The following is a 23,787-nucleotide window of genomic DNA, read 5'->3' as shown; positions in this document are numbered from 1 at the left end:
TCTGGGGTCCCTGTCCTCCTCAGGCTCCACCCCCAAATCTCCAGGAGTCCCTCAACCTGGATCTGGAAACTCTACCCCCATCTCTCTCCGGTGGCCAGGTGCAGTGGTGGTACAAAGCCAGAAGTGCCTGGGGCCCACAAAAGTCATAATGGGGCCCTGCCCATCACAGCCCCTCCCTCTCCTGTGGCACTCCAGGGAGAAGGCTGTGGCTTTGAAAGCTATTTATCTAGTCCTTTATTAGTCCCTCCCTCTGAGGAGCTGGGGGGGGGGGTGTATGCTGGTCTTGCCTCTTCCATTTTGCTCTCCCAACAATCCTTTGAGGTAGGCTACCCTGAGAGGTTGGCTTGCCCACACTCCACATGGCGTCTTTGTTTTATTCCCTTCATTGAGTGAGTGATGAGCTTACTGGATTGTGGGAACACTGTCAACGTTGTCTATCTGGATTTCAGGGATAAAAGCAGCTAGTCAGATTAATCAATGTATTTTCCTGCTAATCTGTCATCACTGTTTTACTGTGATTTATTGCTTTTATTGCTGGGATATCATATATGAACATATGAAGCTGCCTTATACTGTATCAGACCCTCGGTCCAGCAAAGTCAGCATTGTCTACTCAGACTGGCAGCGGCTCTCAAGCTGAGATTTTTCACGCCTATTTGCCTGGACCTTTTTTAGTTGGAGATGCTGGGGATTGAACCTGGGACCTTCTGCTTACAAAGCAGATGCTCTACCACTGAGCCACAGTCCCTCCCCTAATCTATCAATCTAATCTAAAGCTCCTGACAGGGTTCCCAATAATGTTCTGATGAGTAAACGGAGGATTGCCGACTGGACTCTAGAACACCAAGTTGGAGAGGGAACTGGTTGGAGAACCTCACCCAACATGGCATTTCATCTGATTGGAGGGAGGTATCCAGGTGGGGTGCTTCAGGGCTCAGTTCTAGACCCCAATATCTTTATAACTGAGACGGAGGGTCATCTCCTTAAATCTGCAGATGGCACCAAACTGGGAAGAGTAGCAAACACCGCCAGAAGATGGAGGCAGAATTCAACAAGATCGGAACGTGTCTGAAAAGTGAGATGTGAAAAAGATTGCCTTCAACAAGGAATGTGCAGAGTTCTCCATCAGCATCATAAAAATGAGAAGCACGTTCTGAGCCCCTGCCAGTTAGAGTAGACAAAACGGACCACAACAGGTTGCCACCTGGCGTGGAGGAAAATGTCCTCTCCTAGAGGCTCAGTGCATGGAGATGAGCAGGTTTCCATGGCATGGAGAAAACGTCCCATTAAGGAAGCCTCTCCCAGAGGGATGGAGCCAGACTGGTGAGGGTCAAATGGCTGCAAGTGAAAAAGTGGAAAATTACCCCAGGCAAGATACTGGTCGGGGAGGCCTGAGATCTGAAATAACGCTGTGTTTTTTATTGCCGGAAGCCATGCAACATGGCGTTATCCAAGAGGGCTTTTCTTTGCAGGCGAGAGTGACATGGTGCTAAATGGTTCCCAAAGACATTTGGTGAAATTATTAGGGACTGTGATCCATGCTACGGTGCATAGTTTCTTGAAACTAGGATCCCACTATTCAATTTCAGCATCACTCAATGTGTTGCTCTCATTGTTATGCTTTCCTTGTCTACCTAGACACTTGGATCCACCCTATGGTAACCTGGAGGCTAGATTACTGCCACATGTTCTACCTAGCTTCAGTTTCAGGAACTTGCTATCATGTGCAAACCCCTTCATGGGCTGCGTACCTCCTACCTGTGGGACCACCTCTCCTTACAGGCCTGGATATGTGTCTCTGTACTTTGTCAAGCTTGCGATTTCCAAAAGAACGAGACAAGTGCATACAAAACTACATTTATTGCTAAATCGGGATGCTGTCATGGTTCGAGACCTTGAGAGTGATACCAATACTACACAGATAAAATACTTTTAAGGAATACTTCAAAGGGTGCTCATGGGAGGGGCACAGGGTTGCCAGTCAGCACATAAACTATCATAAATGTCTACATTCCCACAATGTTATCAGTGTTTCGTCCTTGCTTTCCCAGATGGCCTACACTCCCATGTCGGAATGTATGGGAAGGTGCTATTTCTCTTCCTCCCACCGCTAGTTTCGTTTCTCACTATTCTACTACACACCGCAATAAAGCAGGAGGGGGGAAGGGGAAGAATAACATAGTCAAGCCAAGCCAGCTCCCCATAATGTTATGCAGACCAGCTTTTAGGGAGCAATAAAACCATAAATCACCATTGCAATTGTACCATGCTTGACAGCACCGACATATAGAGGAGAAAGTTGGGTCAAGCTTAGCAAGGTACCAGCCAAAGTAGGCAGGATTTGTGAGCTGGGAATTGATTTGATTCTCAAGGGTTCTTTGTTTCCATGGAGATTTGGGGCGGGTGAGTAATTTTTAATTTGGAAAAGTTTCTTAAAGGCCTTCGGGGACCAGGCAATCAGACAGGCGCACCTCTGACTCTTGGCCTGGTGATGGCAGCAGAGTCAGCCCCAGATGTACTTTGGAGGCGGGGGAGAGGCTGGGATCAAGCCAAAGAAGTGGACTCCTCTGAGAGATCTAGCAACTTAAGACCTATGGCAGTTAATTGCAGGTCCCAGTGGTATGAAACAGGTGGCTGCAGAGCCTGTTTTCAGACATTGCCAAAACATGTAACAGACATACACTAATCATGTTGTCAATATTGATAATCGACTGCTAAAGTTAATTAATTTAGAAGAATTGCAGATTTATACCCCGCCCTTCTCTCTGAATCAGAGACTCAGAATGGCTTACAATCTCCTATATCTTCTCCCCCCACAACAGACACCCTGTGAGGTGTGTGGGGCTGAAGGGCTCTCCCAGCAGCTGCCCTTTCAAGGACAACCTCTGCGATAGCTATGTCTGACCCAAGGCCATTCCAGCAGCTGCAAGTGGAGGAGTGGGGAATCAAACTCGGTTCTCCCAGATAACAGTCCACACACTTAACCACTACACCAAACAGGCTCTCTGATTTATATCAATATTTCAATGAATTATGGTTTTACAAAGCCTTAGTATAATGTTTTTTTTGGGGGGGGCAGAATGGCAGCCATGGGGAGGCTGAGGACAGGAAAATGGCCCCGATGTGGAACAGGCATATTCTTGCCCACCTGGTGAGCAAAGGTGCTTCATCAAATCGGGAAAACAGCCCCTTAGAGACCAACCAGGAGTCTCTAAGGGGCGACCGTCTGAACAGTTGGGTAGCCGAAAGTCACCCTTCCTGCGGCGGGTTTTTGGAGGTGCCTTGGCTGGCAGATGAGAGATTTGCCCTGACATCTTTTAAAACCTGCATAAAGGTAAAAAGGTAGAGGAAGTCCCCTGTGCAAGCACCAGTCATTTATGACTCTGGGGTGACGTTGAATCACAATGTTTTCACGGCAGACTTTTTACAGAGTGGTTTGCCGTTGCCTTCCCCAGTCATCTACACTTTACCCCCAGCAAGCTGGGGACTCATTTTACCCACCCTGGAAGGATGGAAGGCTGAGTCAACCTCAAGGCAGCTACCTGAACCCAGCTTCCGCTGGGATCGAACTCAGTTCACGAGCAGAGCTTGGACCGCAGTACTGCATCCTACCACTCTGTTTGTGGCTGTTTGAAAGGGCTGTTTGTGGATTGCCTACCCTTTCGTTAGCCCTTTACAGGCTAAATGCCCCCAGGACACCCCAAAACAGGCCAGAACAGGCATTAAATAAACAATAGTATAGCAAAGGAAAAAAAAAGGGGGGGGGGTGCTTTACAGACAATTAAAAAAAATATTTTAAAAGTTAAAACATGGACCTCTTGCACTTTTACTAATTTTTTCCAGGCCATAATGCCTCCGGAAAACCATGGAACAGGCCGGAATGAGCATTAAACAAACAATAGTACCACAGAAAAGAGTGGGATGCATTACAGTCACTTCAGAACAATATTTTGGAAATCTAAATGCAGAAGTACTGAGCACTTATTAACCCTTTCCTGGCCAAAATGCCTCTAGAACAGGGGTGTCAAACGTGCGGCCCAGGGACCGAATCAGGCCCCTGAGCAACTGGCTGTTATCTGCTTCCTTCTTCTTCTCTCTTGCTTCCTTCTGAATAACAGCTTGCTTTACAAGGCTTGCTCAATCACACAGGAGCTATTGAGCAAAACCTCTATTTTCTCTATTGGCTGAGGCTCCTGTCTTGGGGAGGAAGAGGGGAAGGCAGAGCTTGTTTTTCCAGGCTCGCTCAATTGCACAGCAGAGCTACTGAGCCAAGCCTCTTCCTTTCACCTCCTGGTCCAGGAAGGAAGGAAAGAGCCAGAGCCTTTGCCCAGATCCCTGGATCCCATAGGAGAGATACAAAGAAAGCACCTTTAATACCACTGAGTGATGATGTTTTAAGCATGTTTTAAGTTTAATTTTTTTTTAATTGTGTTTGTCTGTGTCCTTTATAAAGTTTATATCTCTGCTACCTAATCTACCAAATCTTAAAATAGGTACACATATGACCTGGCCCAACCCAACCTGACATGGCCCAGCCCAACAAGGTTTCATTTGTATCAGATCTGGCCCTCATAACAAATGTTTGACACCCCTGCTCTAGAACATCACAGAAAGGGCCAGAAAGAGCATTAAACAAATAACAGTACCACAAAGAAACAAAGTGGGATGCCTTAAAGCAGGGATGGTCAAACTTGCTTAATGTAAGAGCCACACAGAATAAACGTCAGATCTGAAAGTCAGGAAGGCAGGCAAATAGATAGGGGGAGGGAGAGGTGGACAGAAAGCAACTTTAAATTCAAATGCATTCTCTGAGCCTCCGGCTGGCTTGGCATAGAGAAGTGATTAAAAGAGACAAATACCTTCTCCAAGCCTGCTGTTGGGGCGGTGGAATATGTGTGAAAGAGCCACAAGTGGCTCCCGAGCCGCAGTTTGGCCACCCCTGCCTTAAAGGCACTTCAGGACAATATTTTGGAATGCAGAAGGAACATTCTTTTATTATCACTTTCATTGTGACCCACTGCCTGAAGACAGTTCACATCAGGTGGCCCCACAGAAGGAGTGTGGCACAGTGGCTGAAGGTACCGCAGAACGGTTAATCTTTGCCATGTTCAGTTAAAGAAGAATCACTGCAAGCCGGCCTAGAAAATATCTATGTTAGAAAACCTGGGACCACCACTGCCAGCCCAAATAGATGTGAACGGCTATGCGGACCAACGCTTAAAGCAGTTTCGGTTGTATATACGCATTGACGTGACACCTCTGTTTGATTGTTAGTTGGTTAAACACTGCACCAGGTCTTGTCAAGCTCTTAACAAACTGACTGATGTGCAGGGAGGGAGCAGAACACAGACTCCGGCAGAGATACTTCTGAGATTCTCAAAGTCCCTCAGAACAGTCCAGAATCCAAAGCATGGAGGACAAGAGAGAAAGCTCTGGGACCCTGTGCCACAAGTGAAGTAGGGGTCCTCAGGCCCACTTTTGAGACTGGTCAGCTGGATAGCACGAGGATGGTGCCCCCATTTGCCATCTTGGCTACCTGGCAGGGAAGGATACCATTGTCTATGGTATTGATGAAGAATCAGTAGGGATACACTCCACTCCACTCTCCCTTTCCCAGACTGGTATCTGGACATCTTCTCTTGTAACTATTTGGACTGGACTGTTGTACAGCTTGGCTCATGACCTGCTTGCCTGTCTGACCTGTCATAGAATCATAGAGTTGGAAGGGACCTCCAGTGTCATCCAATCCAACCCCCTGCACAATGCAGGAAACACACCTCGCCCTAAATTCACGGGATCCGCATTGCTGTCAGATGGCCATCCAGCCTCTTTTTAAAAACATCCAAGGAAGGACACTTTGCCAAGGAAGTGAGTTCAAGGTTGGGGAATTCCTGGAGATTTGTGGGTTGAGTCTTAGGTAGGAATGAGTCCAAATCTGAGCCAAAATTCAGATCAAACTTTGCCCAGCACTTGCCCCAAGCTTGCCTGTCTGGTTTGACTCTGTGTTCAGCTCAATGCATGCACGCTCTTCCAGGTAGCATCAGGCCCTGCCTCCAGAGCACCCGTGTTATCTGAAAGTGATGCAAGCGTGCCACTGATGTGCTCTTGTCACTTCCAGATAATGTGGGTGTGTTGGGGCACGGCTTTTAACTAAGTCAGCCAGGGTGAGCAAAATTCCCTCAAAAGTGGGCAGCATAAAGTCATTCAAGATTTCCAACTTCCCAAACAACATTATAATCTGTCTATTCAGGGAGTAGTAGAAGTTTGTTTGCACCCACAGCCCAGCCCAACAGCAGTTTAGGATTTAAAATGCCATAGAATCCACTCTCCAAACAGCCATGTTTTTCATGTGAACTGATCTCTGTTGTCTAGAGTTCAGTTGTAATTCTGGGAGATCTCCGCATCCCACCTGGAAGTTGGCAATCCTAGACCTGGCAGCAACCATTGGGTGACTTCATACCCCCTGACCTGCATGACTCATGACAGGTTCCTCCATTCTGTGGTTTCTCTGATGCTTTTTAAGAGATCTCCTCTCACTGAATCTCTTTCCACACTCTGAGCATTCAAAAGGTTTCTCCCCTGTGTGGGTTCTCAGATGCTTTTGGAGAGACCCCCTCTCACTGAATCTCCTTCCACACTCTGAGCATTCGAAAGGTTTTTCCCCTGTGTGGGTTCTCTGATGCTTTTGGAGAGACCCCCTCTCACTGAATCTCCTTCCACACTCTGAGCACTGAAAAGGTTTTTCTCCTGTGTGGGTTCTTTGGTGCACTTCAAGATTGCTTCTACAACTGAATTTTTTCCCACACTCTGAGCATTCAAAAGGTTTCTCCCCTGTATGGGTTCTCTGATGAAGTAGAAGATTGCCACTGCTACTGAATCTCTTCCCGCACTCAAAGCATTCAAAAGGTTTGTCCCCTGTATGGGTTCTCTGATGACTTTGAAGATGGCCACTCAGACGGAATCTCTTTCCACACTCAAAACATTCAAAAGGTTTTTCCCCTGAATGGGTTCTCTGATGACTTTGAAGAGTGCAACGTTGACTGAATCTCTTTCCACACTCAGAGCATTCGAAAGGTTTCTCCCCTGTGTGGGTTCTCTTATGCTTTTGGAGAGACCCCCTGTCACTGAATCTCCTTCCACAATCTGAGCATTCGAAAGGTTTCTCCCCTGTGTGGGTTCTCAGATGATTTTGAAGATGCTGACTGTGACTGAATCTTTTCCCACACTCAGAGCACTCAAAAGGTTTTTCCCCTGTATGGGTTCTCTGATGACTTTGAAGAGTGCAACGCTGACTGAATCTCTTTCCACACTCTGAGCATTTGAAAGGTTTCTCCCCTGTGTGAGTTCTCTGATGGGTTTGAAGACTGTCTCTCATGCTGAATATCTTTCCACACTCTGAACATTCAAAAGGTTTTTCCCCTGTGTGAGTTCTTTTGTGCAACTTAAGTGCGTTACTATAACTGAATCTCTTTCCGCAGTGTGAGCATTCAAAAGGCTTCTCCCCTGTGTGTGTTATCTGATGCTTTCGAAGAGACCCCCTTTCATGGAATTTCTTTCCACACGAGGAGCATTCAAAAGGTTTCTCCTCAGTGTGAGTTCTCTGATGTTTTTGAACAGACCCCCAATCACTGAATCTCTTTCCACACACTGAACATTCAAAAGGTTTTTCCCCTGTGTGCGTTCTCTGATGCTTTTGCAGATACTGAATCTGACTGAATCTCTTTCCACACTCGAAGCATTCAAAAGGTTTCTCTCCTGTATGGATACTTCGGTGCATCCGAAGACTGGTACTCCAACTGAATCTCTTTCCACACTCTGAGCATTCAAAAGGTTTCTCACCTGTGTGGGTTCTCTGATGCTGTTGAAGAGTGTCACTCCAATTGAATTTCTTTCCACACTCTGAACATTGAAAACTTTTTTCTGTGTGAGTTCTCTGATGCTTTTGAAGTTTGCCACTATGACTGAATCTCTTTCCACACTCTGAGCATTCAAAAGGTTTCTCCCCCATGTGTTCAGTATGGTGCAGTTCAAGATTGCTTCTATGACTGAATCTCTTTCCACACTCTGAGAATTCAAAAGGTTTCTCCCCTGTATGAGTTCTCCGATGGCGCTGAAGTTTGCCACTTTGTATGAATCTCTTTCCACAGTCTGAGCATTCAAAAGGTTTCTCTCCTGTGTGAGTTCTTTGATGCTGTTGAAGAGTGCCTCTCAGACTGAATCTCTTTCCACACTCTGAGCATTCGAAAGGTTTCTCCCCTGTGTGGGTTCTCTTATGGTTTTGGAGAGACCCCCTCTCACTGAATCTCCTTCCACAATCTGAGCATTCGAAAGGTTTCTCCCCTGTGTGGGTTCTCAGATGATTTTGAAGATGCTGACTGTGACTGAATCTTTTCCCACACTCAGAGCACTCAAAAGGTTTTTCCCCTGTATGGGTTCTCTGATGACTTTGAAGAGTGCAATGCTGACTGAATCTCTTTCCACACTCTGAGCATTCAAAAGGTTTCTCCCCTGTGTGGGTTCTCTGATGCTGTTGAAGAGTGCCTCTCACACTGAATCTCTTTCCACACTCTGAGCATTCAAAAGGTTTCTCCCCTGTGTGGGTTCTAAGATGCCGTTGAAGACTGCCACTCTGACTAAAGCTCTTTCCACACTCTGAACATTGAAAACATTTCTCTTTGTGAGTTCTCTGATGCCACTGAAGTTTGCCACTGTGACTGAATCTCTTTCCACACTCTGAGCATTCAAAAAGTTTCTCCCCCATGTGTTCACTTTTGTGCAGTTGAAGACTCCTTTTCTGACTGAATGTCTTTCCACACTCAGAGCATTCAAAAGGTTTCTCCCCTGTGTGGGTTCTTTGGTGCAGCTGAAGACTGCTTTTCTGACTGAATGTCTTTCCACACTCAGAACATTCAAAAGGTTTCTCCCCTGTGTGAGTTTTTTGATGCTTTTGAAGATTGCCTCTCAGACTAAATTTCTTTCCATACACTGAGCATTCAAAAGATTTCTCCCCTGTGTGACTCCTCTGATGCTGTTGAAGCTTGCCGCTCTTACTGAATTGCTTTCCAGAAACTGAGCATTCAAAAGATTTCTCCCCTGTGTGGGTTCTTTGGTGCCCAAGGAGCTTTGATCTATTTCCAATGTAGTTTTCACAATGAATGGATTGACTTGCCTTCATTATCCTGTGCTTTGGAAAATGTGCATTATGCTCTCTTCCATCTCGTTTCTCAACCATACTGCCACCTTTATTTCTCTTTGCTCTGCTTCGATTCCTGACGTTTTCCTTTAAGGTTTCATTTTTATCTCTCTCTGGCATTTGATGATGAAATTCCTCACCCTCCTCATTCCTCTGATCATCTTTTGCTGAAAAAAATTGAGAGATCTTGTTAGCACCTGGGACAGTTCATAAGGTCTAAAGACATCTATTGCAGTAAAAAAGGACTGATGGTCCTTTGGCCTCATCCTGCTTGGCTGACCTTAATTACCCTCACCAGCTTTCCCCAGAATATCTAGTATTTAAGGATACCTCAAACTCTCTCAAGAGCCACAGCTGAGTTCTTGCCCTGAAGGGGTTTCTGAGTTTCCAGATTTCCAGTCCCCAGAACACCTGCCTCCCAGAACACCTGTAGCATTTTTTTCAATTTTTTCAAAAATTGCCGGGGAAAACACGGGAAAAAACTGGGGGGTTTTCCGAGCTTCAAAATTTCTGGAAATTTTAATCTCTACTCAGAAGTGAGTCAGAAATCCCCCATGGCTATTCCTTGCCTGTTCCATTGACAAAGCTATGAAGGATACTCACTCTCGGTCAGCTCATTTGGTAAGGAAATATGCTCCTGGGAGCCTCTTGAAGAACTCTGCAGGCTTCCTTTGGATGTAAGACTGTTATCTGTATCCATGGTAGTCTCTCTTATACTTCTTGCTTCTTTCACAGACAGAGAGGGAGAGAAAGAGAGAATTTATTTATTGTACAGCAGTGTGTTATGTAGCCATGGGATCCAAAGATCATCTGGCAGCCAAAAGTTCCAGCTCTTTAGCATTATGCACCACAAGATGGCAAGCTAGAGAGAAAATTTGGAGGTGATTTTTCCATTGTCTGCTTCTGTGTCATGGCCCTGGTGTTCCTTGCAGGTAGCCCTTCTTAGGTTCCGAGATCTGACAAGATAGGCCTAGCCTGCGATATCCAGGTCAGGGAAGAGAAAGTGATCATTCTCATATGGGGAAGGAAAGAAATCGAAGAGTAAAAATTCTTCTGGAAGAACAAAACCAGTATAAGGAGAATGGATCTGTGAGACAAAGTACCCTTCTTCCCCAAAGGTTAATGTGACTAAACATTTATGCATTTTTAAAAGGGTCTGCTTTACTTGTATGCACTCTCCTCCTGAACCTAATGAACTGGATGTTGCCAAGGGACAAAGTCTACTGACCCAGGCCAACTCAGGCTTCCTTTCCAGACAGGGTGATTTCTAGATCACAGGCAGAGAGGAAATTTGTAATCCCAACCAGGGGGAAGGGTGTCTTGAAGGGCTTTTTTTCTGGAAAAAGAGGTGCCAGAACTCTCAAGAGGGAAATGAAGGAGAAACACACGGGTGCCCCTCATGAGCCTTTCAACATTTTTTGAGAATTTCGTTTCCACAAAGAGGTTCCAGAACTCTGTTCTGTTGCGTTCCCCCAGGAAAAAATAGCCCTGATGACTTTTAAAAGTTGGCAACAAAGAAATGAGGCTCTGTCCCCTTCCAGAGTCTTTCTGAGGGCCTCTCATCCCCTTTGCCTCAGGCAAGGACACCTTTCTCTAGCTTGGGTGAGGGCTGCAACACTGGCCTCAGTTGCCTCTCAGCAAGTATACACATTGGAGCACATGAAGTTGCTTGATATGGAATCAGACCCTTGGTCCAGCACAGTCAGTACTGTCTCCTCAGACCGGCAGTGGCTCTCCAGAGTCTCAGACAGAGGTCTTTCCTTATTATTAGGGTTTGTAGAATTTTTCGGGATCAAGTGCCGTGTTCTACTGGAGAAAGAGGTCTTTCCCATCACCTCCTACCTGAACCTTTTCATTGGAGATGCCGGAGAAACGTGGATCTTCTACATGCCACAGCCCCTCCCCAAGTACCAGAACAGGCCTCAAAAACATGTTTTACTAGTCACTATTTTAATTCATGCCCCATCCCAAGGGCAGCAATTTGCACCTGAAGAAGATATTGGATTCATATCCCGCCCTCCACTCCGAAGAGTCTCAGAGCGGCTCACAATCTCCTTTACCTTCCTCCCCCACAACAGACACCCTGTGAGGTGGGTGAGGCTGGAGAGGGCTCTCACAGCAGCTGCCCTTTCAAGGACAACCTCTGCCAGAGCAATGGCTGACCCAAGGCCATTCCAGCAGGTGCAAGTGGAGGAGTGGGGGAATCAAACCCGGTTCTCCCAGATAAGAGTCCGCACACTTAACCACTACACCAAACTGGCTCTCCAGTTTGGCGTAGTAGTTAAGTGGTTAACCTGAAAGATCCTTACCCAGAAAGTCCACATTCCCGTAGTTCTCCAACATAACATCCTTGTACAGAGCTCTTTGTCCCGGATCCAGAAGGGCCCACTCTGCCTCCGTGAAATAGACGGACACCTCCTCAAAGGAAAAGGGACCCTGAAAGAAAAAGCAGATCCCTTCCTCAGTGGCCATGCCAGGCAGAGACGGCACCCTGGCAGGTACAGGATGCATGGCTTGCTGTGGGTACAAGGAAGGGCATTAAGAGGACGTCTAGCCCAGACAACCTGTAGAAAGTTCTGGAGCAAAAGCCCCCCTGAGGAAGGAGGGGGGGACCCAGGCTGTCCCCTGCTCACCTCGCCTACCTGGACAGGTGGTGCAGCAGCAGTTTCAACACCTCTGAAAAGATGGCAGCTCAACATCTCATCAGCACCTGTGACTGAGACAAAGGAGGAAGGAAGGGTGCTTTGCTTGTTAGTTCCCTGCTTCGTGGAATCCCTTCTCGGTTTGTGACACCTTGCCCTCTGTACAGACAACAATTTTTTGACAGTTCTTCCTAAATTCTGGGAGAGGCATAAAGGAAGCAGCAGGAACTTAGCCTCAGGGACAGGGCCGGCCTAGGAGAGGCTACCTTCTGGCGCCCCGCCCCTGCACTGATAACATCACCAAGTCACATGGGGTGCCCAATTTATAACGCCCAAAAGGCCAGCGCCCTAGGCAATCACCTAGTTTGCCTAGCGGCAGGGCTGGCCTCGCTCAAGGATTATAAATACTCCCAATGTATTTCAGACTTCTATGTGACCTAAAAGTGAACTGTGGGAGGGATCAGGGAAAGAGGGAGTGGAAATGACATTGCATGACAGGTCACCATCACATTTGGTCCGGATGTAACCTGAGTGCCTCTGGAGACTTGAGGGTAATAGAAATGAGTTTTCAGACTGTCTCTTGGAGTCCTAACTTCACAACCAGGTTTTCATGACACCACAGAGGTCTTGGTAATTTGGCCCATGATTATTGGGCCCTAAACACTGGTTTAGCAGCCCCGTGGCGTAGAGTGGTAAAGCTGCAGTACTGCAGTTGAAGCTCTCTGCTCATGATCTGAGTTTGATTCTGGCAGAAGCTGGGTTCAGGTAGCTGGCTCAAGGTTGACTCAGCCTTTCATCCTTCCGAGGTGGGTAAAATGAGTCGCCAGCTTGCTGGGGGGAAAGTGTAGATGACTGGGGAAGGCAAGGGCAAACCACCCCGTAAAAAGTCTGCCGTGAAAACATTGTGATGCGATGTCACCCCAGAGTGGAAAACGACTGCTGCTTGCACAGGGGACTACCTCTACCTTTTAACACTGGTTTTCAGAGCTCTGCTGCCCCATAAGATGGGGGCTCCCTTTATTCACCAGTCTGGATAGATTTGCTGAGATCTGGTCACCTTTTCTCTTCTGAGGCACTTTGATTTCCTCTTATGGAAGGAAGCTGAGATATGAATATTTAAATTAATTGAAGGAATTGTCCTCTATGAAGCTATCTATTCTCCTTTTAGAGGCATCACAGTTAGTAGACATTAAGTGCCACAAATTAACTCTGTGTCGTTATGCCAATAAAGGTGTATGGATGGATGCAACTCTGTGTTGTGTGAAGAAGTATTTAACAATTTTTTTTGACCTGAACTCTAGACCCATCAAGTTCAAAGGGTTCCCCAGTTGTGCCCAGGCACAGTGAGTCCTTACCACAGGAGAGGCCATCTTGGGCACACTCCATGGCCTGCGCCCTCTGCCCCTCCTCAGAAGGACCTCCTTCCGCCTCAGGAATTGTAACTTCTATCTTCATGGATTGTCCCAACATCTGAAACAGCAGTGAGGGAAAGGGGTGAGATATGGAATGGCAGAGAGCAAGCAATGGGTCCTGCCCCACTCCCAGACTCTGCACCCTTCTGTCAGCAGACCTGGTGAGTTATCTGATGGAGATAAAAAATTCTCTAGCACACGAGGCAACTGAAGGGAAGCCGATACATCTCCCATCTGCATGATTAACACTTGGACAAAGGTCTGACAGGGAAACTTCAGGATGAGGCCAGATATCGTTGCTTGAATTGGACATGCATGGAGGAAATCCCCTCACCTGTTCTGCCTGCCTCTTCTCCTCTGCTTCACTCAGGAGAAAACCTTCCGCCAAGGCCACCGCCTGGGAACTGCTCTCTGGCCCACATCCTCTGACCCAGCTCTGCATTTCCTGGGGGAGGAGAGTCAGGAACTGCTCCAGGATCACCAGGTCCAGGATCTGCTTCTTGCTGTGCTCCCCCGGTTTCAGCCACTGGTTGCAAAGTCTATGGAGCTGACTGCAAACCTCTCGGGGCCCATCGGCTTCATGGTAGCGGAACAACTGTAAGTGCTGGCAATTGACATCAGAGGTTATGGTGTCCTGAGCCAGGATCTCTGGCCCAGCTCTTTCCCAGAATTCAACACCACTCCCAGCTGGGATGGGACGGGGGCCTTTGCTTGCTGTTTTGCCAGTCCCAGCTCCTCCTGGGTCCTCTTCTTCCATCTCCTGCCCCTTCTCTTGGGTCACCTCCGACTGGGCAAAGATGCCTGTATTTACTTGGCTGTGAAGAGTGGCTTCTCCCTGGGGGGGACAGAGAGAGATGGATGGCATCTGGATCGAGGCGGCTCGGCGGTACTGATGCTGTTAGACCTATCGGCAGCGTTCGTTAAAAATGTTTGTTAAAAATGTCCCTCTCCTCTGCTGGGCAGGCCTTGGACAGCAGCTAGCAGCCCCAGCTGGCCTCACAGTGGGAAGGCATCAGGGACTTAGGATGGGGCTGCAGGCAATTCCAGGAGAGGCAGGGGTCCCTTTCCTACTCATCTAATGGGAAAAGACCAGCTTTTTGTTTGCCGATTAAAATGACAAGCAACAGAACATCGGTTTTGTTCATTTTAACCTTCTGTGTACTGAAAGATATTGATTATCACTCCCCTCCCCATAAAAGAAACTGATTACACAGCAGTGGGAAATTGGGTTGTCAACCTCCCGATGGGCCTGAAGTTCTCTTGGAATTACAGCTGACCTGCCCCTGACAGAGATGAGTTCGTCTGGAGAAAAGAGGTGGCTTTCTGGGGTTGCCAACAATGTTCCCTCTAAGCTGCAGAGTCTTGTGAGCAAGAATTCTGCTTTTTGAGCTACTGGCATTAAAGTTGTGAGCTACTGGCATTAACGCTGTGAGCTCCTACATAAATTAGTGTGCTCTGGGATCATCCTTCCTTAGCTAAGGCAAAAATGTGTGAGTTGGAGGCTAAAAATCTGTGAGCTAGCTCACGCTAACTCAGTTTAGAGGGATCACTGGTTGCCAATCCCCAGGTGGGGACAAGGGAAAACCGTGTTGAAAGTGTTAAATCTACCAACACATATAACTGTTACTCACAAATAATACTAGTTTGCAATAATGCTTATTTTTGTTTACTCCTAAAACCTGAACACTTTGCACTTATATCATGAATGTACATACATAGAAATATACACTACATGTCTGAAGATACATTCAAATGACAATAAATTCCATGTATAGTCCACTGGTACAAAAATAACAATTTACACCTGGAAACTTAGATAAAGGTGCCAGAGTTTCTCATCCAGAAAACGAATTGTGTGTGACACGTTTCCGGTAATATATGTGTTTCGAATACGATTCTTCGTCTGACAAAAAAGATTAATTTCTCTGGAACCACAGCTCAATTCAGAGTAAGTTTAGGTCAATATCACAAGGCAACAGTTCTCATTGGCGGCTGATAGCCGCAGGCTGATTTTAATTAGACTGCACATTCATGATATAAGTGCAAAGTGATCCATTATTAGGAGTAAACAAAAATAAGCATTATAGCTAACTAGTATCACTTGTGAGTAACAGTTATATGCGTTGGCAGATTTAACACTTTCAACATGGTTTTCCCCTAGTCTCCAGCTTTCTGGGTTTTCCCCCCTTTTTTGTCAATCAAAAACCAGGGGATCCCCTGGTTTGGAAGCCCTCCCCCCACTTTAGGGTCATCAGAAAGCACGGGGGTGGGTGGGAAATGTCTGCTGGGCACTCCATTATTCCCTATGAAGACTCATTCCCATAGGGTATAATAGAGAATTGAGCCATGGGTATCTGGGGCTTGGTGGGGGGGACTATTAGTCAGACTCTGTAACTCAAATATAATCTTAATGCAAAGTACTAACCATAGATGCTTCTCCATACTAAACCCCCCCTCTTCCTTCCCTCTTTCCTTTGAACCATATATGCATACCAAAGGAAGGCAGCAGTGATTGTGTGAACCTTTCTTGTTTTGTGAAAGAATAAAGGAATGCAACCGTTATTAGATAACACTGCTGCCAGGGATTCTAGCCAGGGGCAAGAGCTACCTAAAGCCAAACTTTACTCTATGGGTTGGGCTGAGAAAGAGGAATTAAAGAAATTCCTAGATAAAAACCTGAAGCGGGGTTTCATCACACCAGCTACGGCTCTCCACACAGCCCTGGTGCTTTTTAGGAAGAAAAAGGACGGTAGCCTCAGGTTTTGCACAGATTTTAGTGGGATAAACGCTATTATCATGTCTAACGCGTACCCAATTCCCCTCATTAAAGACTTACTAAGCATGGTGTCGGAAGGATCCATCTTTACTAAGTTGGACCTCAGGGACGCTTATTTCCGTGTCAGAATCAAAGAGGGAGATGAATGGAAAACGGCCCTTGGGACAGTTCGAGTATTTGGTGATGCCGTTTAAGTTACAGGGGGCCCCCGGGGTGTTTATGAACTTTATCAAGGAAGTCCTCAGGGAATACCTGTACAAGGGGGTGGTGGTGTACCTGGATGACATCATTATTTATTCGAAAGACCTGCCCTCCCACATAAAGTTGTTGAGGAAGGTGCTCAACACCCTGCTAGAACACAAACTGTATGCCAAGCTATCCAAGTGCGAGTTCCACCAGGAGGAGCTCGACTACTTGGGGTTCAGCGTCTCGAAGAAAGGGCTGGCCATGGACCCGGTAAAAATACAAGCAGTATTGGATTGGGAACCTCCGAGGACACGTAGACAGCTCCAATCTTTCCTTGGGTTCGCCAACTTTTACCGCGGGTTCATAGAGGGCTTTGCTAAAGTAATGTTACCTCTAACGGACCTTCTCAAGACCAAAGGGAGGGGCTCGGAGGCAAAGAAGCCGGGAGCCAAGCTAAAATGGTCCCCCGAGTGCCAACAAGCCTTTGGCAAACTGAAGCGGCTGTTCACCAGCAAACCAGTCTTGGCGCACCCAAACGAATTAAAACCCTTTGTGGTGCAATGTGACGCCTCTGGAGTATGGGTTCAACAATAACATGTGGCCGTCGGAGCAATATTGATGCAAAAAGACCCAGAGGGGAGGTTGCGACCTTGCGCCTACATCTCTAAAAAGTTTTCAAATGAGCAGCGCGACTGGTCGGTGTGGGATAAAGAAGCGTTTGCAGTAATATTCGCTTTAAAAACATGGAGGTCCTGGTTAGAGGGGGCGAGGGTGCCGTTCAAAGTATGGACGGACCACAAAAACTTAGAAGCCCTAACCGGCCGCCGAAAATTAACCGCCAAGCAAATCAGGTGGGCGGGCTTCTTCGCCAAATTTGACTTTACCCTACGTCACATCCCCACTTCTAAGAACTTCCTAGCAGATGCCCTCTCTAGGCTGCCCCAACACGAGAGTCAGAGAGAGGAGGTCGTAGATTCCCTTGTCCCTCCCTCTGCCGTGGCAGGGGGAGTAACCACCCGATCAGGGAAAAAGACCGGGAAGCTTGAACCGTGGGGGGGTGACAAGCTAATCACCGAAGCTGAGCAAGAAGGGGCGGAGCGTCCGGAAGGGCTGGTGAAGGGAGATGGTGGGTTTTGGTTCTACGAGGGGAAGCTGTACGTCCCGAAAACCCTCCACCAAGAAATACTACAGCATTGCCATAGCAGCAAATCGGCGGGCCATTTCGGCTACATAAAAACGTTGCACCTGGTTAATAGACAATTTTGGTGGCCCCATTTGTAAAAAGATGTTTTGGAATTCATAGCCTCCTGCCTGACCTGCGTCATGGCTAAGAGGAGGGGAAGAAAACCCCCCGGCCTGCTTCGCCCCACTCCCACCGTCGAACGGCCGTGGTAGGTAGTCTCCATGGACTTTATCGTTGAGCTACCGGCATCGCAGGGGCGCACCGTGATCCTAGTAGTAGTGAACACGTTCTCAAAACAGGCACACTTTATTCCATGCAAACAACTCCCTACCGCCAAGAAATTAGCCCGCCTATTTTTCCAACACATCGTGAACTACACTCATTCCCAGACAAGGTAATTAGTGACCGGGGCCCTCAGTTTGTTGCCAACTTCTGGCGGGAGTTTTGTAAAATAACGGGCATGGAACAGGGGCTGAGCTCCGCCTATCACCCACAGACGGACGGACAGACGGAGCATGTGAACTCTCTGTTAGAGCAGTATTTGAGGTGCTTTGTGAACTATCAACAGAACAATTGGGTAGACCTGCTGCCCTTTGCGGAGTATGGGTTCAACAACAGCCTGCATAGTTCAACAAAGACCACCTCCTTCCAGATTGTAAACGGGTACGAGGGCAAGCCTTTCCCCAACTTGCCTGCCCCCGATAACAACACCCCGACCACCTCCTGTCAACAACGGTGGGAAACCCTCACCAAAGGGTGGGACGTAATCCAGGAAAATCTGGAATCGGCTAAGAAAGACTATAAGGCACAATTTGACAAAAAAACACTCACCCGAGTGGAACTTCAAAGTTGGGGACACTGTGTTTCTATCAACTAAGAACTTGCCTTTGCAACAAACCTCTCGGAAGCTGGCTTACAAATACCTGGGGCCGTTTAAAACCAAGCGAGTCATAAACGCAGTGACTGTAGAACTGGACCTGCCTAAAATGCTTTCTAAAATTCACCCTGTTTTCCATTGCAGTCTCCTGAAACGGGACCCTGGAGCTACGTTTTGGCATCCTCGACCCCCAACACCTGCCCCTATTCAAGTGAAGGGTCAGAGTCATCATGAGGTGCAGGAGATATTAGATGCTAAAGTAAAGCGGGGGGTGTTGTACTATCTAATCCGTTGGAAGTACTTCCCTCCCAGCTGCGATGAGTGGGTCAAGTCATCAGACCTGCAGGCTCCTCTACTCTTGAAGAAATTTTACCTACTGCACCCAGACAAACCCCAAGCACGAGCTTAGGGGGGGCAGTATGTCAGACTCTGTAACTCAAATATAATCTTAATGCAAAGTACTAACCATAGATGCTTCTCCATACTAACACCCCCCTCTTCCTTCCTTCCCTCTTTCCTTTGAACCACATATGCATACCAAAGGAAGGCAGCAGTGATTGTGTGAACCTTTCTTGTTTTGTGAAAGAATAAAGGAACGCAACCATTATTAGATAACACTGCCAGGGATTCTCCCAGAGGCGAGGAGATAAGCGGAGCCCTTGTGTGAAAGTTTGCACCTCTAACTTCTTTCATGTTATGGGATAGTAGCTTTTGTTTAGAAAACCCTTTGATGTGAAATCCTTAAGACAGGCAAGCGCCTGAACCAAAGCATTAGTTTCAATTTCTGTATCCAGCTATGAGTTTCCAGTAAAGTATTACATTGTTTCCAATGAATACCAATTTGAGATTCCATCTTCTGACACTGTTTTTTGAAGTCGAGGCATCATATCTGCAACATAGCATCCAGTGCCTCTCCTCAAAAAACCTTCCAATGGATTGGATTCTATGAGCCCCAAAAGAAGATGCCCCTATCCCTCATTATCTCCAATGAAGAAAAGGCATTTCAAAGGTGTGCGGTCCCTTTAAATGTAATGGCCAGGTAGCTTCAATGCACCCGCTTTCTTAGAAAGATGTCTCTCTAGATTTTGATGACGTTTCAATTCTTTCTTCAGTTTAACGGCTTAATTATTTAGGAACCCTGTTCTACATTCTCTCATCACAGCACTACGCTTCTCATTTCAGTGTGAACATCGGAAAGAGCCATCAAAATCCGTCATCAAAATCTAGAGAGACGTCTTTTTAAGAAAGCGGCTGCCTTGAAGCTACACTCCTCAGGTTTTTTGGCCCCTTGGGGTTTTCTGTTACTTTAAAAGGCCTTAGCACCGCCGGCCTCTATCATTATTGTATTGTCTATTATGTGTTATACACAATCCTTATATTTTTGCAAACTGAAAGACGGTGCAATACTTGGTGGCTTTGATCAGTTGAGATATCATAGCTTCAGCTGGACATGCCCGGAAGAAATCCCCTCACCTGTTCTGCCTGCCTCTTCTCCTTTGCCTGACTCAGGAGGAAACCTTCCGCCAAGGCCACTGCCTGGGAACTGCTCTCCGGCCCGCATCCTCTGACCCAGCTCTGCATTTCCTGGGGCAGGAGAGTCAGGAACTGCTCCAGGATCACCAGGTCCACCATCTGCTTCTTGCTGCGCCTCTCCGGCTTCAGCCACTGGTTGCAAAGTCCATGGAGCTGGCTGCAAACCTCTCGGGGCCCATCAGCCTCCTTGTAGCAGAGCAGCCGGAAGCATTGGCAATCGACATCTGAGGTTACGCTGTCCTGAGCCAGGATCTGTGGCACATCTCTTTCCCAGAAGTCAGTACCACTCCCAGCTTGGATGGGATGGAGGCCTTTGCTTGCTGCCTCACCAGTCCCAAATCCTCCTGGGTCCTCTTCTTCCATCTCCTGCCCCTTCTCTTGGGTCACCTCAGACTGGGAAGAGATGCCTGTATTCACTTGGCTATGGAAAGAGTCTTCTACCTGGGGGGACAGAGAGAGACAGACAGCAACGTGTGAAAAGGAAAATTTAAAAGAATGGAAATACACTCCTGAACATCACAACCCTTTATATGCTTAGGAGATGTGTGAGAATCCCCCTGGTGGATCAGAACAAAAGTGGTTTGTAGAATAGTTTAATATCATTTTGCCATATTACATACCAAGTTATTTTAGGTATGCCTTTTTGGTTCTTAGGGAAAAGTACCTGCTTGGCTCTTTAAGAATGTTACAAGCTTAGTCTCTCATTACATTGATTCTGAGAAAGGACATTACATTGGTTCACACTGTCCCAAGGGCTAATTCGTAAGGTAAAGCGGAGCCCCAAAAGGACAAGAGGGACTGGGGACCCCTTAACCACTGTATGTATCTCTGCAGGAGGACCGACGTGTTAAGCAAGAGCTCTGTCCAACCACCCAGCTGAGGGGAAGGGGTAGGAATGTGTTTGTGGGAAGATCAAGGAACTGAGATTGGGAAAGGCAGACAGGCTTTGGCTCAGATTTGGCTCAAGAATTTCATTTTTGTATTTTTTTTATGCACATATGCGTATGTCCTCGGAAGTCATGGTGACTTCTGGTGACTGATCCCTACTGGGGGCGTTGAGGCTATCCAGAGACATGGCTAAATAAAGCCTGCCGATGCCTCCCAGCTCTGGTATTCTTTAGAGTTCTCCTACTGAACTTCCTGCTGCCAGTCAGCCCTGCTTAGCTTCTGAGATGTGATGAGATTTGGCTTGCCTGGGCTATCCGGGTCAGAGTTGATTTGGCTCAAGAATCTTTCAGCACTGTTGTATCTGTTGTGGGGTATCCGACCTCCTGCTCTATGGGAATTTCTCTGGCTTCCACCCGTGCTCAGCTCATCCAGTAGATTTCTCATTAAAGCAAATAATAACAAGATACTGGAAGGTCCTAGGGCTTTCTCCTTCCAAGAAGAAAAAGAATTGCAGATTTATACCCCTCCTTTCTCTCTGAATCAGACTCCTATATCTTCTATATCTCCTATATCTTCTCCCCCCACAACAGACACCCTGTGAGGTGGGAGGGGCTGAGAGGACTCTCACAGCAGCTGTCCTTTCAAGGAAAACCTCTGCCAGAGCTATGGCTGACCCAAGGCCATTCTAGCAGGTGCAAGTGGAGGAGTGGGGAATCAAACCCGGTTCTCCCAGATAAGAGTCTGCACACGTAACCACTATACCAAACTGGCTAAAGGGGAACTAAGCCTGGGAAACAGTATTCCCTGGAGCTTCTTGCCACTTGAAGAAGAGGGCAGATATCACAAGTCTTTCTTCCAGAGAAGAATCATGCTTTTCTCGTGCCCCATATTCGAACTGACTCTGACAGAAGGACCATTTTTCCAGAGTCTGCCCTGTTGTGGGAACTAGACTAAACCCAGTCCTTGAACAGCTTTGGGTGGCTACTAAGTGTCTCACTGGTGCCCTGCTGGAGATGGGGGGGGGCAGCCAAAATGCTTGACATTTGGGCCAGCCAATCAGCATGAATGATTCATCCCATTTGATTCCATCTGGGTCTCCTTACCACCAAAAATTGAGCTTTGAATCTCCCCCCCCCCCCCGGAATCTCTCTTTGTGGGACCTGAACCCATGCGTCCTGCGCCTGTGTGTTTCTCCCTGCTCTGTTGTCTGGGGGTTTATTATCTCTCTCATCTGGAAGACAGCTTCAAGGGGGGATTGGATAAACATATGGAGCAGAGGTCCATCAGGGGCTATTAGCCACAGCGTATTGTTGGAACTCTCTGTCTGGGGCAAGTGTTGCTCTGTATTCTGGATGCTTGAGGGGGGCACAGTGGGAGAGCTTCTGGTGTCCTGGCCCCACAGATGAACCTCCTGATGGCACCTGGTTTTTTTGGCCACTGTGTGACACAGAGTGTTGGACTGGATGGGCCATTGGCCTGATCCAGCATGGCTTCTCTTAGCTTATTATCTGCCAAAAGATGCTGTTTCTCACACCGAAATAGCAGCGCAGAAGGAAGAATTTAGCATTGTGTTACTGCTGCCTCTGCAAAGAGAGAATGAGGGGGCAAGGGCAATTCTCTTCCTGTGTATGCATTCCGCAAAATACTGCTGTAGGTCGGTACTCGAACCCATGGCGCTCTCTCCCTTGTGTGCTCCAGTATTGTCACAGTGATGTACTCCTGTTCTGCATTTGTTTCTCTTGGCCTTGTGTCTATGAGTGGCTGATATCCAGGGCTTTTTTTGAAGCAGGAACTCATTTGCATATTAGGCTATACCCCCCCCCCCCCGATGTAGCCAGTCCTCCAAGAGCTTACAGTAGGCCTGGTAATAAGAGCCTGTAAGCTCTTGTGTGACTGGCTACAACAGGGGTGTGTGGCATAATATGCAAAGGAGCTCCTGCTAGAATTCCACCCCTGGATGTAGTTCAGGCAAGATGTTGGCTGGCACTCATGCCTTAGTTAGGAAGTGTTCACTGTTATTTTCTGGACAGCTTATTCTTGTCTAAGCACGGGGTGAACATTCCCTGACTTTAGTAGGCTAATTATTTACTCCCTTTTGTTTTCTGCCTAGCTTTCCATTGGCTGACAATGCATCTGAACATGAACAGAGTGCCTTGCCAGTCCTGCTGAGCTACCACAGCAATGCACTTTGCATAGAAATGTCGCGGACATTTGCTTCTGCTGTGGATACAATTCTACCTTCTGGGAATTCACTCAGTTTATATTATAAAGTAGCATAGGGCTAGGGTTACCAACAGGTCTGCAGAAAAATGTCTTGTTCCTCTAACTGAGGAGATAGCCAGTTGAAGATTTACATGGAGTGAATCCTGCTCCAAAAAACCCCATGCTGCTACCAGTGGGTGTGGCTATATCTGCCAGGCTGGGGAGAGTCCACCCCCTGCTGTGGTTTAGGGACACTGGCGGGTTTCCATGATCTTTGCTGGCGTCCCTCTCTGCATCTTCACAACCTGTTTTTAAAACGTTCTCTTTTCTGCTGGGCAGGCCTTGGCCACTGCCAGTCACGGCTTGTCTCACAGCGGGGTTTCCCTGTCGCTCTTGGCCGCTAGAATTCCTAGATCTAGGCTGCAAAACTCCTGGAGGTTTGGGGAAGGAACTTGGAGAGGACCGGGAGTCCACTCTCCAAAGAATCCATTTTCTCCAAAGGAACTGATCGGTGAGCTGTAATGCCAGGGGATCCCCAGGTCCCACCTGGAGGGTGGCCTCCCTAGAAGGCATGGGGGTCTGAGGATGGGGCTGCGTCTAGTCCAGGAAAGGCAGGAATCCCCCCACCCCCCAAGCCCTTTCTTATCAGACAGGGGAAAGGCCGCCATGATCTTTGGAGGTTCAAAGGGCCAGCGACAGGACATCAGTTTTGTTCCTTTCACCTTCCTTGTACAGAAAAGCAAGATCACCCATCCCCAAGAAACTCTGATTATTGCATCGCGGCGGGAAACGGGAGATACCAACAAGGGCGGAGAAGGATCCCCGCCTGCCTGCCTCCCTCCCTTGCAAGATCTCAAGGCCTCTCATGCAACGCCTTACTTCCAAGTCCGCCTTC

The 23,787-nt window shown here is 47.5% G+C and overlaps 1 protein-coding gene and 1 non-coding gene across 2 annotated transcripts; both read right to left on the bottom strand.

The window, feature by feature from the left end:
* Window positions 1-676: 676 nt before the first annotated feature.
* TRNAT-UGU (transfer RNA threonine (anticodon UGU)) lies at window positions 677-751 on the bottom strand. Its single transcript has one exon. It is a non-coding gene; the product is annotated as a tRNA-Thr (tRNA).
* A 189-nt stretch (window positions 752-940) lies between these two features.
* Window positions 941-23,465, bottom strand: LOC132587664 (oocyte zinc finger protein XlCOF6-like). The gene is made up of 8 exons (XM_060259980.1): window positions 23,439-23,465; window positions 19,968-20,243; window positions 13,729-14,082; window positions 13,191-13,305; window positions 9,170-9,360; window positions 8,078-8,632; window positions 6,600-7,468; window positions 941-989 (listed from the first exon to the last, which is right to left on the bottom strand). The coding sequence occupies exons 1-8, from the start codon at window positions 23,463-23,465 to the stop codon at window positions 941-943; spliced, it is 2,436 nt and encodes an 811-aa protein (XP_060115963.1).
* Window positions 23,466-23,787: the final 322 nt, after the last annotated feature.

This window comes from Heteronotia binoei, chromosome 19, assembly GCF_032191835.1.
Source record: "Heteronotia binoei isolate CCM8104 ecotype False Entrance Well chromosome 19, APGP_CSIRO_Hbin_v1, whole genome shotgun sequence".
In the NCBI taxonomy this organism is placed as follows: domain Eukaryota; kingdom Metazoa; phylum Chordata; class Lepidosauria; order Squamata; family Gekkonidae; genus Heteronotia; species Heteronotia binoei.
The sequence above is the reverse complement of the archived record's forward strand: the minus strand, read 5'-3'. Positions and strand labels throughout refer to the sequence as shown.